Source organism: Nilaparvata lugens, chromosome Y (genome assembly GCF_014356525.2).
Source record: "Nilaparvata lugens isolate BPH chromosome Y, ASM1435652v1, whole genome shotgun sequence".
NCBI lineage: Eukaryota > Metazoa > Arthropoda > Insecta > Hemiptera > Delphacidae > Nilaparvata > Nilaparvata lugens.
This window is the reverse complement of record NC_052519.1, coordinates 7,718,561-7,736,604: the sequence shown is the minus strand read 5'-3', so window position 1 is coordinate 7,736,604 and position 18,044 is coordinate 7,718,561. Positions and strand designations below refer to the sequence as shown.

At 38.5% G+C, this 18,044-nt stretch overlaps 2 protein-coding genes across 2 annotated transcripts; both read left to right on the top strand.

The window, feature by feature from the left end:
• The first annotated feature begins 6,701 nt into the window (after positions 1-6,701).
• On the top strand, positions 6,702-9,372 carry LOC120355131. The gene is made up of 2 exons (XM_039443452.1): positions 6,702-8,099; positions 8,249-9,372. The coding sequence occupies exon 2, from the start codon at positions 8,467-8,469 to the stop codon at positions 9,370-9,372; it is 906 nt and encodes a 301-aa protein (XP_039299386.1). The 5' UTR covers positions 6,702-8,099; positions 8,249-8,466.
• An 837-nt stretch (positions 9,373-10,209) lies between these two features.
• LOC120355130 lies at positions 10,210-12,981 on the top strand. Its single transcript, XM_039443451.1, has 2 exons — positions 10,210-12,162; positions 12,496-12,981. The coding sequence occupies exons 1-2, from the start codon at positions 10,210-10,212 to the stop codon at positions 12,979-12,981; spliced, it is 2,439 nt and encodes an 812-aa protein (XP_039299385.1).
• The last annotated feature ends 5,063 nt before the right edge of the window (positions 12,982-18,044 follow it).

Sequence of the window (18,044 nt, the reverse complement as noted above, 5' to 3'; positions counted from 1 at the left end):
AAATAGTAAGAGGCGGCTTATTACCTCCAAATGGTATTTCTATACTGGAGAAATTGTTCATAAATTCGGCCCAAGAATAATATTTTCACAGAGGTCTTGCATAAGCATTAAGGTTGTATTTGTATAACTTTCTTCCTGAACAGTTAAATTCACGTTAACTTTGCCTCGGATTTGTGGTGTGAAGCGTTTTGAGCCTAAAGTTACTTTTCCTATCTCTGGTATAACTTCTAAATTCAGTTTTTTCGCATAGGTATCGTCAATAAAGTTGCCAGTTGCTCCAGTATCGATCAGTGCTTGACTTTCAGTTCCGTTTATGGTAATAGGAATAATAACCTTTGAAAGACATTTTTCGGCTTGCACTGAAGGTGTTAGTAATATCGAATTACTAAACTCTCTTTTTTTCTCCAATACGGAAGATTTTGAGTTACATACCCGAGAAAAGTGTCCCTTCTTACCACACTTCTTGCAGAATTCGTTTTTAGCTGGGAAAAATAGTCGAGAATGTTTTTTGTTGCCACAAAAAAAGCATGCTTGTCCACTAATACTAACAGCTGATAATGAGGAGACTGAAGTGTTTTTTTGATTAGGAATTAGATTTGATGCATTTTCTGTATCTTTGCAAGCATTAAGCACAAATGGAGTATTAGATTTATTGTAGCATTGTGATTGATCTTTTGCAGACTCAAAAGCTCTTGCACGATTAAGAATTTCATGCAAAGACATATCTGGGCTTTCTAAAATTCGTTGGCGGATTTCGGATGAATATAAACCTGCAATCAATGCTTCTTTTATGTGCTCTTCTCGATCCTCTGTAGCAGAGATCGCTGTAAAATTACATTCTAGGCTGAATTCTTTTAGTTTTAGGAAAAAATTATCGATGGATAAGATAAGATCACCTTGTTTTTGTTTTCTTATAGAGAGAAGGTACCTTGTGAAGATTTCGCTTTTCTTCTTGATAAATATGCCTTCAAGGATGGAGATACTTTCCTCGAATGTAGTACAATCTATTATCAATTTGTAATTTTCAGCTGACAGCAAGGTAACTAAGATGTCCAATTTTGTATCTTCAGTGTAATAGTTTCCTTTCAAGTAGGCATCCAGCATTCTTTTCCAGTGTCTCCATTCCATTGGTGCACTAGGAGAATCTGGATCCACACTTAGACATTTTGGTTTGAGAATTTTCCCAATTGACTCCGAGTTGAAAGATGTATCAACGGGTTCATTTCGAGATAATTCGGTAGGCTTATCCTGATTCCGTGATGGAGATTCAACATTATTTCGATCCCGGGTTTTTCTCTTTGGCATTTTGATTACCGGTACTTATTTTAGTCAATAAAATGAGAGATGAATGGACCTACAGTTCTATAGTGAGTTCACGTTATAATGGCAGTGTTTGATTAGCAATTGCTATCCTTGTCTATCATTTAACAAAGCGAATAGCGCTATCTCTTTCTCACTTTGCTCTGTTGCAAGATCGTCTTTCAACAATGTAGAATAATATTAATAATTAATTAACAAAATATTTCATCCTAATTATGAAAATTCATTATAAAATTATTGAAAAATATAATTTCTTGCTTAATAAAATATAATCGATTATTTTAAACGAGAATGAACAGTTAATTCTACATCAATAAACCTGTATCAGATACTGTATATAGCTGGCTTTGACAAGACAGAGGATTGGGAACGTTTCCTCCTATCTTTCTCCACTAGCATTATAAAGTGGATCTCACTATAGAATGAACATCATACCCAATATTCAATATAAAATTTTGAAGTCTTAAAAATGTTGAAATACTGAAAAAATTACCCATTTTTGAATCATGTTTCCATATTCCCGCATGAAAATACAGTACGTTCAAGTGCCAGTAAAGGGGTTAGACAATATTTGCTGACAGCTATCAAATGGGCGGAATTCCTTATAGAAGAGGTAACAATACTTATATCTCTCTGTGCCTGTCACAACAGCTTTGAATACCCAAAGGCTTATCAATCGAATAATTCCATGTTTCTGTTCTGTTTGGTGCTTCGGGTGACATCTGTATCCAAGCTTTGTGTTTTCCTGCAAGATACTTTTTAATGAAATTTAATACACCTGGGACCTGTTTTACAAACATTTGTTCCGTAAATGCAGGAATAAGGTTCCCAAACACTTGACACAAGAAACATCACTAAAATATAGTGAAAATCACTCCAAACTGTTATCTTCTTATTTGCTTTCTGATTTTCCCCACTTTTCTTCATTCTCTTTCCCACGTATTGAATACTGTTAGGCCTACACAGGTTCTTTTTTCTCATATCCATATCCACTATGCATAAAATAAACAAATTCATCTTTGATTCCAATTATTACTGTATTAATTCTCTTTCTTCAGTAGCTTGTCTATTATTTTGTTATAATTTATTTTTTGCTTTTTCTTTCAGCAGTGAAGTGATTGAGTTTATTGAAAAACACTCATTTTTTAAAAGACTTCTATTATTCAATATTGATCTCTCATATATATTACATTTTATTGTCATTTCTTGCTTTTTTGTTATCTCTGTATATTTTGTATTGTATTGTTTGCTAACGACGTGGTTAAGTGGTAGAGTGGACATTATTGTCCAAACTTCGCCACGTCAACATAAATAAAAAAGTCATTCTCTTCTATTCTATTTCAATTCCTTAGGCTATATATAACATAGATTGCTATCTAATCGTTGCCAACAGTTTGAAGCGAGCCTCAATAATTATTCTCTCCACGTCCAGTGATAAAGATTTTGTGATTAATTCAATAGACTTATTCGATATGAATAAATAGTGGAGTAGCCTACTAGATGCAAAATTTATGTTCAAATGAACATTAGTTCATAACCAATGTAATTTATAACTGATATTCATCTTTTCATCAAGTAGAGATCTTTGAACTACTGGAGCCTTTAATAATGGGGTCTTTAATACTGCAACCAAAATTAAATATTTCTTATGTTATTGTCAAGGTATTGGTGGTAGATAACCATATCATTGGTACCTCCTTGATATTAATTTTATATCGATTCTCTTCCTCTGTTTTTGTTGAAGTTTTGAATTTTTGTGTCTTCTGGTTTTAAAATAGTTCCGGTTCTTCAATTTTTGTTCATATAAATTTTTATTTGTTTCTGTTCAAAAATGCCCCCTCTCTTGACTGTGGAAGAAAGAGCCAAAATAGCAGCTCGTTATGAGGTCTGAGGATCTGTGGTGCGAGTACAAAGGTGGTGGAGGGCTGAATGAGGGATCCATGCAACACTGAATGCAAAAACTGTTAAAAATTGCCATTCCAAATTACTAACAACAGGGAGTGTCGCAGATGCAAGACGATCATGAGGACCATCAACGTCAAGGACAGCAGAGAATGTTGACAGAGTTCGTGAAATGTTCATGAGGAGCCCTAAGAAATCACTGTGGCAAGGATCTCGTGAAATTAGTTAGATCTTAAGATCTCAGTGTTTTTGCATCCAGTGCTGCATGGATCCCTCGTTCAGTCCTCCACCACCTTTGTACTCGCACCACAGATCCTCAGACCTCAAAACGAGCTGCTATTTTGACTCTTTCTTCCACAGTCAAGAGAGGGGTCATTTTCGAACAGAAACAAATGATAATTGGTGTTACACACAACCTCAAGGTGTGCTCTATCTAACAAAATTGAATAAAGAAATTATAGCTGTATAAAAAAATCTGGTGTGGCGCACTCACACAACTTTCCTTGCCGTTATAAAAATTGATCACATGACGCTAGTGTTCCCGCGCATCTCAAGTCTACTATTCAAAGATTTGAGCCAGCTGGTGACAGGGCAATAACGCTGGAGACACACGTGGTCTGCTATCTCATCATAGTGAATCATTTAATAGTATCAACAGATGCCAACAGTTTGCAATTGGATAATCACATTTTCTCTAATCTCGAGCTTGTTTTTAAATTTAGGTGAAAATGTTACTGAACATTAATTATAGAGATTCTCATGCTCAATCTATTCCACTCGAAATTTTTTGTTTTAATTGTATCTGAAGCCTGATAATTAAGAATTTAGAATCAAACTTTGCATAGATGGATAAACTTTGCTCCTGAAATTTTTACAGATATGTGACTTCTGGCAGTTGATAGAGTTTTTGTGTAGTTGAGAAGTTGATATTGTGGTAATTCATATTGAATGAAAAAGACTAAGAAATTGTCAAAAAACCACTGATTTATTGATAATTAGAAAGACCGGTTTCGGTTATTACAACATTGTCAATATCTGAAAAACTAAAACTAAATACAAGAGCAGCAGAATTTATACTAAAGTAGGCGAGTACTGCTATTGGTCGAGGGCATTAACGCCTGCCATTGGCCTAGCTAGACAGTCTCCTCCCACTCAACGGTGTGACAAAATGGCGGCTTAAGCAGTTGATAGAGCTTATCGATGACTATTTCAGGTATAACTTTAATCAAAATCGTTGGAGCCGTTTACGAGAAAATCGCGAAAACCCCTGATTTTGACAACATTTTTCCCATTATAGTCGCCATCTTGAATCGCATTTGATCGAAAATGTTCGTGTCGGATCCTTATATTGTAAGGACCTCATAGTCTAAATTTCAAGTCATTCTGTTAATTGGGAGATGAGATATCGTGTACACAGACGCACATACACTCATACACACAAACACACACACACACACACACACACACACACACACACACACACACACACACACACACACACACACACACACACACACACACACACACACACACATACAGACCAATACCCAAAAAACACTTCTTTGGACTCAGGGGACCTTGAAACGTATAGAAATTTAGAAATTGGGGTACCTTAATTTTTTTCGGAAAGCAATACTTTCCTTACCTATGGTAATAGGACAAGGAAAGTGAAATAGGGAGTGACTTATCAGACACTCTGTATTATCATTTAATGGGAAGTGTGAAGTGGGTGGAATTTATGTTGTTTGTAAGGAGTCCTGACAGTTTGAAGTGAATGACGTATACCTTTTTGCTAGGGCTACCTAATCAGTCTCTACTAACTCCATAGACAGACCACATCATTATCGTTGTTCGCTGACATCAAAGACTACCGTTTAATTAATAGCGGTCTCATGAAACAACGAGATAAGTGAATTGGTGGAAGGGTGGCTGTTCCTGATTAGCTTCACTAAGTTTTACCATAGGGGAAATAATATCATAACTAGCCGTCAGGCTCGCTTCGCTCGCCGTCTAGCCCCGCATGGATCGTCCAAGATTGAGATCAGTATTTTTCATTTGAGCATTTTTATCATATGTCAGGACGATCCAGTCGGGGGTCCAGACTAAACGTCTGGCTAAACAGATATGGCGAGCGAAGCGAGCCTGACGGCTAGTAATATAATATTCCCAGGAATAGCTCTGATTGAAGTAGCAGTGCCCAATCAATTTTACCGCGATAAATTCATTTCAATCTTCAACTTGGTGCCAACCTAACAAAGTCAACTCAACTTAATGCCAACCTGACAAAATTATAAATTTAGTTACCAGTTAACAACTGTTTCGAAGAGGTACTCTCTCTAGATTCTAGTTCTACATTAACATTTGGTATGGACATTTTTCAATTATAATTAAGAGAATAAAAAGAATATACATGCTAAAAGACGAACTTTGAACCCTTATAAACCACCCTTAGAGTTAAAATATTGCCAAAATATTTCTTAGTGCGCCTCTAAAGGGCCGACTGAACATACCTACCAAATTTGAACGTTTTTGGTCCGGTAGATTTTTAGTTCTGCGAGTGGGTGAGTGAGTGAGTCAGTTAGTCAGTCAGTCAGTGAGTGAGTGAGTCAGTTAGTCAGTCAGTCAGTCAGTGAGTGAGTGCCATTTTGCTATATATATATATATAATATATATATATATATATAGATATATATATATATATATATATATATATATATATATATGTATGTAAGAAGCTGGTTGCTCTACATTCACGCTTCTTCTTTGTAATCATATGAACCATATGACTTGTTAATAATTTACTAATGTTGTTTATCAAACTAACAGCAGAGCTAATGAGAGAATCATTGAATGTTCATATTTGTACAGTTTAAGATTTATTGAGATTTATATTATAATTGACATTAGAATCGATTTTCTAAAGTAAATGAAAATCTTTCTTCAATTATTCATTTTAAGTAATATGTGCGAAGTAAGATCATTATAAATCGATTTTTTTGTTCAACATGCCGAAAAAATCTGGTGTGGTACACTCACACAACTTTCCTTGCTCATATTCGAAACTACGATCAGACTTTTGTATATGTGTATATATAATTGTTTTCAGAGTACTTTTTCCTTTGTGTAAATTGTGAAATTCAATGATTTTTTTAGTCGTCATTTTTTTAAAGTCATCAAAACAGCTGTTCTACAGATGAAATATCTCGACTATGTGTTCTTTTTATGAACTGCTCTACCTACCTACCTCATGCACGAGAAGGAGGTTACAAAGTCCATTTCTCAAGGATGGGAGTAGTATAAAAAGGAGGAGTCTGGGACACAAGTGTCCCAGAGTCCTCCTTAACCTCAAGGTCACCCATGACGTCATAACCTAACCTAACCCTAGTTTTTTAACCTAACCTAACCTCAAGGTCATCAAAAAAAAAAAAGAAATTAAAAAAAAATAATAAGAAAAAATAGAAAAAAAACTAAAAAAAAAAAAACGATAAATAATAAAAAATCAAAATTAAATAAAAATAAATAAGAATTAATTTCACGACCTTTGGGAGTGGTGGGAGACTGTTTGGGTATATATATGGGAGCTCCTAGCCATAAGAGCTATCATTGTGTTGCTGACCTAGTTGGAGACAAGTTGCTGTTTTTAGTGTGTGTGTGTGTGTGCTACAGTGCAGTTAAAGTAAGTACAATCTATATTGTTTATTATTATTATTTTAAAAGACCCATTTTGATGAAAATACTTTATGTGGGGATGTCTCCTCACACACATCATTCAGTTTGAGAGAATTTTAAAAGACCCATTTTGATGAATTCTATATTGTTTATTATTATTTCAAAAGATCCATATTGATAAATACTTTGTGTGTGACTTTAAGATGTCTTCTCACACACACATCATGATGATCATTCAGTTTGAGATAGAGAATTTTGAAAGACCCATTTTGATGAATACTTTGTGTGGGGACTTTAAGATGTCTCCTCACACACATCATGATGATCATTCAGTTTGCATACTATTCATTTTTTTCTTAAAACTATTCTTGTTGAATGGGCATTGTAAAATCCAACCCTCCCATACTAGATAGATAACCACCCATACAATATTAGAGAACCACCCATACTAACGGCATGTATGTTGTTTTCAGGCAATATGGATCGCAATGCATCGACTTCCTACCCTTCTCCTCCTCCACCTCGCCCTGATAGCCCACCTCCACCATACAGCGAATTGACCCCAGTTACCCATCGATCAGTCACCCCCTCATCCCCTCTCTACCACCAGTTCCCTCCACAGTACAGTTTCCAACCACCCCGTCCATTATCTCCACAAGATACACCAACCTCAAGGTCACCATCAATTTTCGAGCCATCCCGACCCAGTACACCACCCTCCCCATCAATGATACCATCCTCTAGACCAAGAAGCCGAATGTCCTGCATCAGCGACCTTACTCCATCATCCTCATCATCATCCTTAAATATGGTTCCTCCAACACCACCACTAATGATGGATGTTAGATGTGTATCGCAAGCACAGAGGCGTGCACTGATCTGGCTGAAAGCGAACCTCAACCTTGTACCCAACTATTTCCAACGCTTGCTGGACGATAGTGATAGCGACGAAGAAGATCCTACAGATCATAGAAATCGCTATATCGCCATCTGTCCTGTCTGTTGTGTTGCAGATCAATGCAACTTGTTATTGCCATGCATGCACCTTGCATGCAAAAATTGTACCACTGGTGCCTCACCCAAATGTCCTTGCTGTACAATACGTTTTTCGGGATGGCTCGAAGTCAATTGAACTATCCACCCTTAATTAAACTATCCTTAAGCATACCCTTCAGTACAGCTGCACCCATCACGTCAGAATAAATAAGGTTAGACATAGAAAAATTAAGTTTTAATGCTTCGTCAGATAACACTGCATGAACAATGCTTCCAACCCTCTATCTATGCATGATGGTTATGATGGATACAAAAAATATAATATAATAATACTGCTTATTATATATATTGCAAACACAAGGTTAGACATTGAAAAATTAAGTTTTAATGCTTCGTCAAATAACACTGCATGAACAATGCTTCCAACCCTCTTTCTATGCATGATGGATACAAAAAATATAATATAATAATACTGCTTATTATATATATTGCAAACATGTACTCCTACAACTATGGATGTCACTAATATAGGTCAAACTATTACCAGTAGAAATATAATGAGCAACTGCATTGTTCCAGATGAACAAAGCTGCACGATGTCGACAAACAGCAAACTCGGAGGACGAGTTTGTTGTTCTGGAAGAGGCATTTAAATCTCGGCTCAAGACTCTATACTACAATAATGCATGCAAGGATGAACCTGCCAAAGATTTCCACACTTTTCTGAGCGGTCTGAAGGATAAAATTGTTCACATCATCAGTCGGCAACACCAGACACATGGAGCAATGAAGTTCAATCTAGTATTGGAGGCAACATATTTCCGCAGCACCCTTGATAAGAACATCCTCGAACAAGAAGAGTTTCAGAATGTCGCCTTCAAAACTCCAAACTACACCATTTTCAGTATCATCAATCTTCCAGACATCATCAACCAAGCATGCATAACCCTACTGGATGAGGAGTCGAAATTCGAAGGAAATTCCAGTGGATGGAGTTTGCTTATCATCGATGGATTGCTCATCAGGATTAGCAGACATATTCCCCTACGTGGATCATCCTACATCAGTCTTTCACCTCTTCTATCAGCGCGAAAGGCAATCATCAATCCTATAAACATGGACCAGCAATGTTTCAAATGGGCTATCCTCGCCAAACATGTACAAGGCAGTCATCCTGAACGAGTCAATGATCGATACCATCAATTGGAGGAGAGATACAACTTTTCAGGCATTGGATTTCCCACTACCATCAGTCAAATCGATAGATTTGAGAAAGATAATCCGGGGGTATCAGTTAATATTTATGGTGTGGATGAGAAGAACGTTATATTTCCGAGAAGAGTTGGAAATGTAATGAAGGCAGATCACTTTGATCTTCTCCTCCTCTGTGAAAGTAATGATGATGATGATGATGATGATGATGATGAAAACAACACCCTTGAGGATGACAATGAACATAAATCAAATAGCCACTACTGCTACTGAAAGACTTGTAAGATCCCAACTCACAAAACGTAAAAGTAAAATTATCATCTGCAGACGATGTTTCACCCATTACACCCTCGACAGAGATGGAGAACGCAGGATGGCTGAGCATGAGGAGTATTGTGCTAGCAATAATACAGCAAGAATCATCATGCCACAGGTTGGAAAAGATGGTAAACCTCCAACCTTGAAGTTTGAGAAACATGTGCAAAAGTATAGAGTACCTGTTGTAGCATATGCTGATTTTGAGTGCATCCTGGAGAAGCCTGATGGAGACAATGAACAATGGATCGGTAAAGCTACCAAAGTTATCCAGTATCATCTGGCAATGAGTTACAGCTTATACTTTGTGCGGGACCCTGATTTAGAAGATTCCTGGCTGACAATCACTAACCTAATCCCTCATGAGCCAATTGTCTACAGGGGTCCTGATGCTGCCAGACATTTCATGAAGACCCTCACCATGTATGCAAAAGAGTTGGATGAGGCAATTCTGCAACACTGCAACACTGCAGGAATATCAAGTTGCTCCCACTAACCAAAAGAGAGCAAGCACAACATAATGCAGCCGACTTCTGTGAGGCCTGCAATGAACAGTTCAATGAAGATAAGGTGTATGACCATTGTCATATAACTGGTATCTACCGGAATGCATTATGCCGTAAATGCAACCTGCAGCGACAACAACAATCATTCATACCAGTGTTTCTCCACAACTTATCAAACTATGATACACACCTTATTATTCCAGAGCTGGGTAGAGATAAGGATCAGCTGTTTGTCATCCCAAACTCATCAGAAAAGTATATATCATTCACCAAACGAATATCTCCAAAAATGCACCTTCGATTCATCGATACATTCCGGTTTACACCTGATAGTTTAGACAACCTGGTCACTAACCTAGTCAAATCAGCATCAAATCCTGAAGACTTGTCCAAAGTGCTGTCACATACTGCCAAGGTGTTTGGAAACAAATTGAGCCTTGTCTCAAGGAAAGGAGTGTTTCCATACGACTACTGCGATTCATGGCAGAGACTCAAAGAAACATTGCTACCACCCAAAGAGGCATTTTTCAGAAAGCTGACTGATAGGAGTGTTAGCAGTGATGATTATGAACATGCTCAAACTGTGTGGAACCAATACAGTTGTAGAACTCTGGGAGAGTACAGTGACCTGTACTTGAAAACAGATGTTCTACTGTTGGCCGATGTCTTTGAGAGCTTCCGCGATGTATGCATAAAGACTTATGATTTGGATTGTGCGCACTACTTTACATCTCCAGGCTTTTCCTTTGACGTCATGCTGAAATATACTAAAGTTGAGCTTGAGCTCCTTACTGACTATGACATGTACATGTTTATCGAGCGAGGTATCAGAGGAGGAATAACAAATTGTATACACCGTCATGCAATTGCCAACAACAAGTGCACTGGCGCACCTTGGGATCCAGAGAAGCCTACATCCTATCTGTTATATACAGATGCCAACAACCTATATGGCTGGGCAATGTGTCAGCCAATTCCATGTCGCCAATTCCAATGGATGGATAAAGAAGAATTGGAAGCAGTGACAATGGGTATTACAGGTTTAGGGGATAATATGGAGATTGGATACATTCTAGAGGTGGACATTGAATACCCTTCCAACTTGCACAGCGAGCACAATGATTTCCCATTTCTTGCAGAGAACAAGAAAACTCTTAAATCCAATCATGTACGACTCATGACAACCCTGTATGATCGAGAACATTATGTATGTCACTACCGCACCCTAAAACAAGCAGTACAGCATGGGTTGAAGATGAAAAAGGCTCATCGAGGTGTGCAGTTTGAGCAGAAAAACTTTCTAGCATCATACATCATGCTTAATACAAAGCTAAGACAACAGTCAAAGAATAAATTTGAAAAGAACTTTTTCAAACTCATGAACAATGCCGTGTTTGGCAAGACAATGGAAAATGTGCGAAAAAGAATGAGCATGGAGCTAGTGAATGATGAGAAGCGGTTGAAGAAACTGATTGCTCGACCAGTGTACAAAGATCGTATCATATTTGGCGAGAATATTTGCGCTGTTACGATGCATAAAGAGAAAGTGGAGCTCAATAAACCAATCTATATAGGGTTATCAGTGCTTGACATCAGCAAAACCCTCATGTATGAATTCCATTATGACATCATGAAGCCCATCTACAAGGACCGTCTTCAACTCTTATATCAAGATACTGATAGTTTGTTCTACCTTGTCAAGACAGAGGACATGTACAAAGATATCATCAACAATCAGCAGCTTAAAGATACCTTTGACACTTCAGAGTACCCTGCAGACCACCCATGCTACTCAGATGCAAACAAAATGGTGCTTGGCAAGTTTAAAGATGAATATGCTGGCCGAGCGCCACTTGAGTATGTAGGCCTACGATCAAAGCTATATGCCTGTAGGTGTTACAATAGTGACCCGAATCAGTTGACAAGTGGATTGATAAAAAAAGCTAAAGGAGTACGGAGACCAATACTTGGGCGAGAACTCTCGAAATTGCATCCAGATGCTGAACGTTACATAGTCTTCCAAGACTATCTAGATTGTCTATATGGTGATGAGGATATCTATAGAGAACAAGTGATGTTTGGCACTAGGAAACATCAAATCATGACTCAAGTCATGAGAAAGAAGGCACTGAGCAAAGCTGATGAGAAGAGGCATATTCTAGATGATGGAATTACAACTCTTGCACATGGACATTACAAGATCCCCACTCCAGCACACAGGGATGAGGAGAAGGATGAGGAGGCAGAGGAGGAGGAGGAGGAGGAGGAGGAGGAGGATTATGATGTGGAGGAAGAGATGATTGACTCTCAAGAAATTCTCAAGGTTCAGGCAGCTAGCAGTACTACAACAGCTAAACTGATGCATTCCTCATCACATGATGAGCTCATTGATAAAGTTAATGAGTCAGGAAGCAGTACTATCCCTGCTAAACGGTTATGTCCCTTATCAAATGATGAGCTATCAAATAGATGGTGATGCATCCCAGTACAGCATTCTGAAAAAATTGATTGGAGACTGAGTGGGAGGATGATATCATTTCTAGGAATAGATGATGATGTCATTTCTTGTGTTAAGGATAGTATAAAAGGAGGAAGCAATGCACGTTCTCATCACTCTGCATTCAACATGCATGCCACCAACATTCAAGTCGTGCTCTGCCTCATGCTGGCTCTTGGAGCCTATTCACTGGATCCAAAGTATAGGAGTGAAGACTTTCTAGCATCCAGGGAGCATGGACTGGATATATACAACATTTTCCACATCAGGCAATGTCTGATGTCATCCAGCAAGTTCAACCACGACCTTGCAGCAATGTACAATGATGTCAGCAACTGGTATTTAAAAATCGCAGGAGAGCATGAAGTGGGGGAGGAACTGTGTCACAAAATCCACTGCGCATATGATCTGCGCAACTGTCTCCACCCATCATTCACATCGCTGGATTTCCTTGAAGCAGTTATTACAAAGTCAGTTGAGGTGTGCTCATCCTACTGTCAACATGGGCTGTCAACAACATCTACATCCAGTACTTCAATCAGCAATGGCGCCAGCAGACCCTGAATCACCATGTCCTTGCGGTGATTGCATTTTTGTCATGAGTGCAAGGTGGAGTGTTGAGCCACTATTCAACATTGGAGAAGGATATCATGATCCTTTTGGAACTTTCGAGAATTTTGCTTATGTGATATCTTCAACATTCCCAACAGCTACACTTCATCCTTGTCACAATAGACAGATGATGATTCTGAACTATCCTTATAGCTTTGCATTTTGTGAAATGTGTACTAATCTAGGACCATTATGTGACTATGTACTGTTAAACCTTGATGATTGAGATGTTATTTATTTATATGTCTGATAATATTCTTTGTATCCAATGTGCACTAGAGTATGACTACAATATAATCGTATCAAATCAACTGTCTCTTATTGCTCAAACCTCTGAATCATGTAGAAGTAAGAGTACAAGGCATGATACATCTCACATCCTGCACTATCAAAAATTGTTATCAACTCCTATAGTAAATTTCTCTTGGAAACATGTATGGATAGTCATATAGTGCAGGGTGTGAGAAGCATCTTGAGACTAGTGCTTGGTTTAAGTTGTTTCTTATATATACTGTAAAAGTATAAGGTGTGAGATGAAGCCAGTTGCATAACATCTTGATTCATCTCACACCCTACACTATCAAAGTGTAGAGGTTATGAAAAGAAAAAGTTGAATAGATAGAATAATTTTTTTTATTATATTGATTAAAATAGAATTATTATTATATAAAATATAACAAAAAAAAAAAAAAATATATATATATATATATATATATATATTATATATATATATATATATATATGAATATGAAAAAATAAGTGATTAAAATAGAATTATGTTTATATAATATATATGAATATATAGGCAATATATAATATGAAATAGGCAATAGATAAATATGAATATATGGGCAATGAGGATGTTCATCTATTCTTCAGGCTCTCGCTCCTCCCGCAACCAGCGAAGAATCTTCATTGCAAATGCCCTGTTTACTCTTAACCTGTGCTGCCTTGCGGCCTGCATGAGGTGTAGAGCCAATTCTCGAGAGAGCAATGGGTGATTTTGCAATCTCTCTCGGAATCTTCCGTCCCGGCCATTAAGATTGCCCTCCAGCCTATCTAAGACAGGTGTGAGGCGTGGGGCTAGAAACTCTCGCCTCCCTGCAATATACAGAAATGCGACAATAAATTGGAAATCACCCAACGCCTCCCTCTCTAGAGAATTTGCTGCAGGGTAATCATTTAAACGATCGGCTAACCACCCCATCCGATCTATGACAGAGACGTCAGCAGCCCTAATCACTCTCTCGATTATCTCTCTTACACTCATAACGTTCCACGGCAGCGCAGGGTAGGGGTCATCCTCGACGCGTGCGACAAGTTGTTGGCGTCGTGCTGCGCGAAGGGCAATTGCTGGTCGGCCTCGACCAGCACCCCTGCCCTGAGGTGGACCCTCTATAGGAGGTCCAGCAGCCATGGCATTATGCAACTCAAATTCACCATCGCCATCAGCAGCATAAGCAGCATGTGGTGATGGTGGAGGTGGTGATGGCTGAGGCAACGGTTCAGGTGATGGTGGAGGGGATGGTTGAGCAGCAGGCTGGGGGATTGGTGATGGTGGAGGCGGTGATGGCTGAGGCAATGGTTGAGCAGCAGGCTGATTGAAGAAATTGTCCAAGAAGTTTTGGACATCGGCATCTTCCTCAACATCTGCCACTTCCTGGGGGATCTGAAACAATAAAAATAAAAAAAAAAACGGTTAGTGTTAAGGGGTTCAAGATTAAACTCAGAAACTGTATAGTTGTGAGACCGTTCTATAGATTGAATGAGTTATATGAGAATATGTGGGGATGTCTCCTCACACATACACACACACACACACACACACATCATGATGATGATTCAGTTTGAGAGAATTTTAAAAGACTCATTTTGATGAATTCTATATTGTTTATTATTATTTCAAAAGATCCATATTGATAAATACTTTGTGTGTGGGTGACTTTAAATGCAGGAGGTAACTGTATTGACTATATATATGTTTTTGAGTACCTACTGCAGGGTATTATCAGATAAACTTGTGTGTGTAATTGTTATTGGTCCAATTGAACACTTTATTATATGTTTTACACCTATATGTTGACTCATCCTCTGTCCACTGCTATGGGGATGTTTCAGGACATGGTAAAACTAACTTACTTACTAACTAACTGACACCCACCTGGATCGCAGGCTGCTCCTGGTTGAGGACAGGTACCTCCCAATCATCAATGATGATCGGCTCCGCAGGAGGTAACTCTTCCAACTGCTGCGGATGCACCCGCATTATAGGTGGGGCGTGCAGGCGCCGCTCTCTCTCCAGACGTTGAAGGCGTCGACGTCTCAGCAAGGATCGCTGGTTCGCGATCCAAGCCTCTTCGTCGAAGCTATCATCTGAAGAGGATGAACTACCATATTGATCAGCCATGGTTTGCGTGAATAGATACAGACACAGAACAGAAAAACACGTACACACAGTCTCTGGCGGAGGTTCAGAGCAGAATGAAATAAATGCAAAAAGTTGGCTAAAAGTTGGAGTCCCCACTCTAAAAAAGCCTGTTTGTGTGGGATTCATCCTTTGGATAAGCAATCTTTTTCCTCAAATTGATCAAACAGCAACCTTATATAGTCATCTTTTCCTGCTCGTTATCAAAACAACTAATAAATAAAACGACAACAACAACAGGAAAAAGTTGCAATCTCCATCCTCTTCCTTTTGCCCACAATAATAGTTTCTTTAAATCTTTATCCTTTTCCTTTTACCAGCAGGAAAAAGTTGATATATCCATCCTCTTCCTTTCGTCTACGATAAATGTTGTGATCTTTATCAGTTTCCTTTTACCAACAGGAAAAAGTTGATATCTCCATCCTCTTCCTTTTGTCTACGATAAATGTTGTAATCTTTATCAGTTTCCTTTTACCAACAGGAAAAAGTTGTTATCTCCATCCTCTTCCTTTTGTCTACGATAAAAGTTGTAATCTTTAGTCTTTTCCTTTTACCGGATATGGAGAATGTTTGGATTAGCATAATAGACTATTTAAAGTTGATGATATAGATTTTATCAGTCAGTATGGATAAGACTGTGATAGCGAGAGAGCTGCACAAGCAGGCTTGTAGGAGGTTTCCTACACGAATGGTTACTGTGAAAGGTCTTGATGATCTTTATCAGGCTGATCTTGTAGAGATGCTACCATATGCAAGACAGAACAAAGGCTATAGATATATTATTACAATAATCAATTGTCTTAGTAAGTTTGCTTTTGCTATACCAATAAAAAATAAGTCGGCCGATGAAGTGGTTAAGGCAATGCAGCCTATATTTGAACAGAATCCCATGAAGAATTTGCAAACTGATGACGGAAAGGAATGGTTTAATAGCAAGTTTCAACAACTTGTGCAAAAGTATGGCATCAATCATTATTCAACTTTTTCTGATAAGAAAGCATCTATAGTTGAACGTTTCAATAGATCGCTCAAACATCTTATGTGGACAAAGTTCACTGAACAAGGAACCTATTTGTGGACAGGCATCCTAACCTCACTCTTGGAAGAGTACAATGAACGGGTCCATAGAACAACAGGTATGCGGCCAGTTGATGTTAAGAGCAAGAAGCATGAGAGGCTGTTGCTTTCCAGGCTCAGCAAACAAAGGCAAGAATATAAGGAAAAGTTGGTCAGCAAGCCTCAAAACAAGTTTTATCCAGGTCCCAGTCAGAGTATTGAGCCTGGTGATAAAGTGAGAATCAGCAAGTATAAAAAGACGTTTGACAAGGGATATCTAGCCAATTGGACTAATGAACTGTTCACAGTAAGACGTGTGCGACCTACAGTGCCTGTAACCTATGAATTGGAGGACTATAGAGGTGAACCCATTGAAGGAGGATTCTATTCTGAAGAAATTGTAAAGACAAAAGTGCCCAGTGTTTTCGAAATTGAAAAAGTGTTGAGGAAAAGAGGAAATAAACTGTTGGTACGCTGGAAAGGATATAGCTCCAGTCACGACTCATGGATTGATAAGAACGATCTTGTGTAAGATGAAACAGGTTGTGCAACAGAAAAACCAGTTTAGAGTTATCGATTTTGACAAAGTGATTAGGGGGTGTGGCTTGGTGGAAATGGATACAAAGAAAAAGCGTCATGGACCATTGTTCCCCAATCATATGAGATGTATTATATGTGGACCTTCTGGTTGTGGCAAAACCAACCTACTATTCAACATGCTTTTCGATGAGAAAGGAATTCACTTTTCAAACATCTACCTTTTTTCAAAGACTACATTCCAGTCCAAGTATGAGCTGCTCCGCACAATCATGCAAGGACTTGCAGGAAATGGAATAAAGTATGTCGAGTGTGATACAAGTGAAGAAATACCCAACCCGCATGAGCTGCCACCCAACTCAATAATTATTTTCGACGATGTGATTTGTGAGCAGCAGGATGCCATCAGGAAGTACTTTAGTGCAGGCCGACACAGTGACGTTGATGTGTTTTATCTAGCGCAGACCTATAGCCGCATTCCAAAACAGCTGATTCGTGACAATGCAAACTTTCTAGTCATGTTTCAGCAGGATGAGCTAAACATGAAACACTTGTACCGAGATCATGTTGGCGCTGACATGACCTTTGATCAGTTCAAGGATATGTGTAACAAGGTTTGGTCAGTGGGGGGTGCACACTCATTCCTAGTGATTGATCGGACATTGGACAGAAATGGAGGGCGCTACAGGAATGGACTTGATACGTATTTAGTTGATGCATAGTGTTAGTTGAGCTTCAGTATATGTTAGTACACTGAGCAAGATGGACGTCTCCAGCAATAGACACCGTCAAAAGACTGTAGAAGAGATTGCACCAACCATCAAGGCAATTGCAAAGTTGCGACGTAACATCAAAAGGAAACACAAGGAACTGACTCTTGGAAGGCAAGTGGCAGAGGAGCAGCATGCAAAACACTTTAAACCACTAACTGAACCACTTGACAATATAGTTGAAGTTCTCAATCAGCATTTGGCAGCACCACCACCACCACACCACC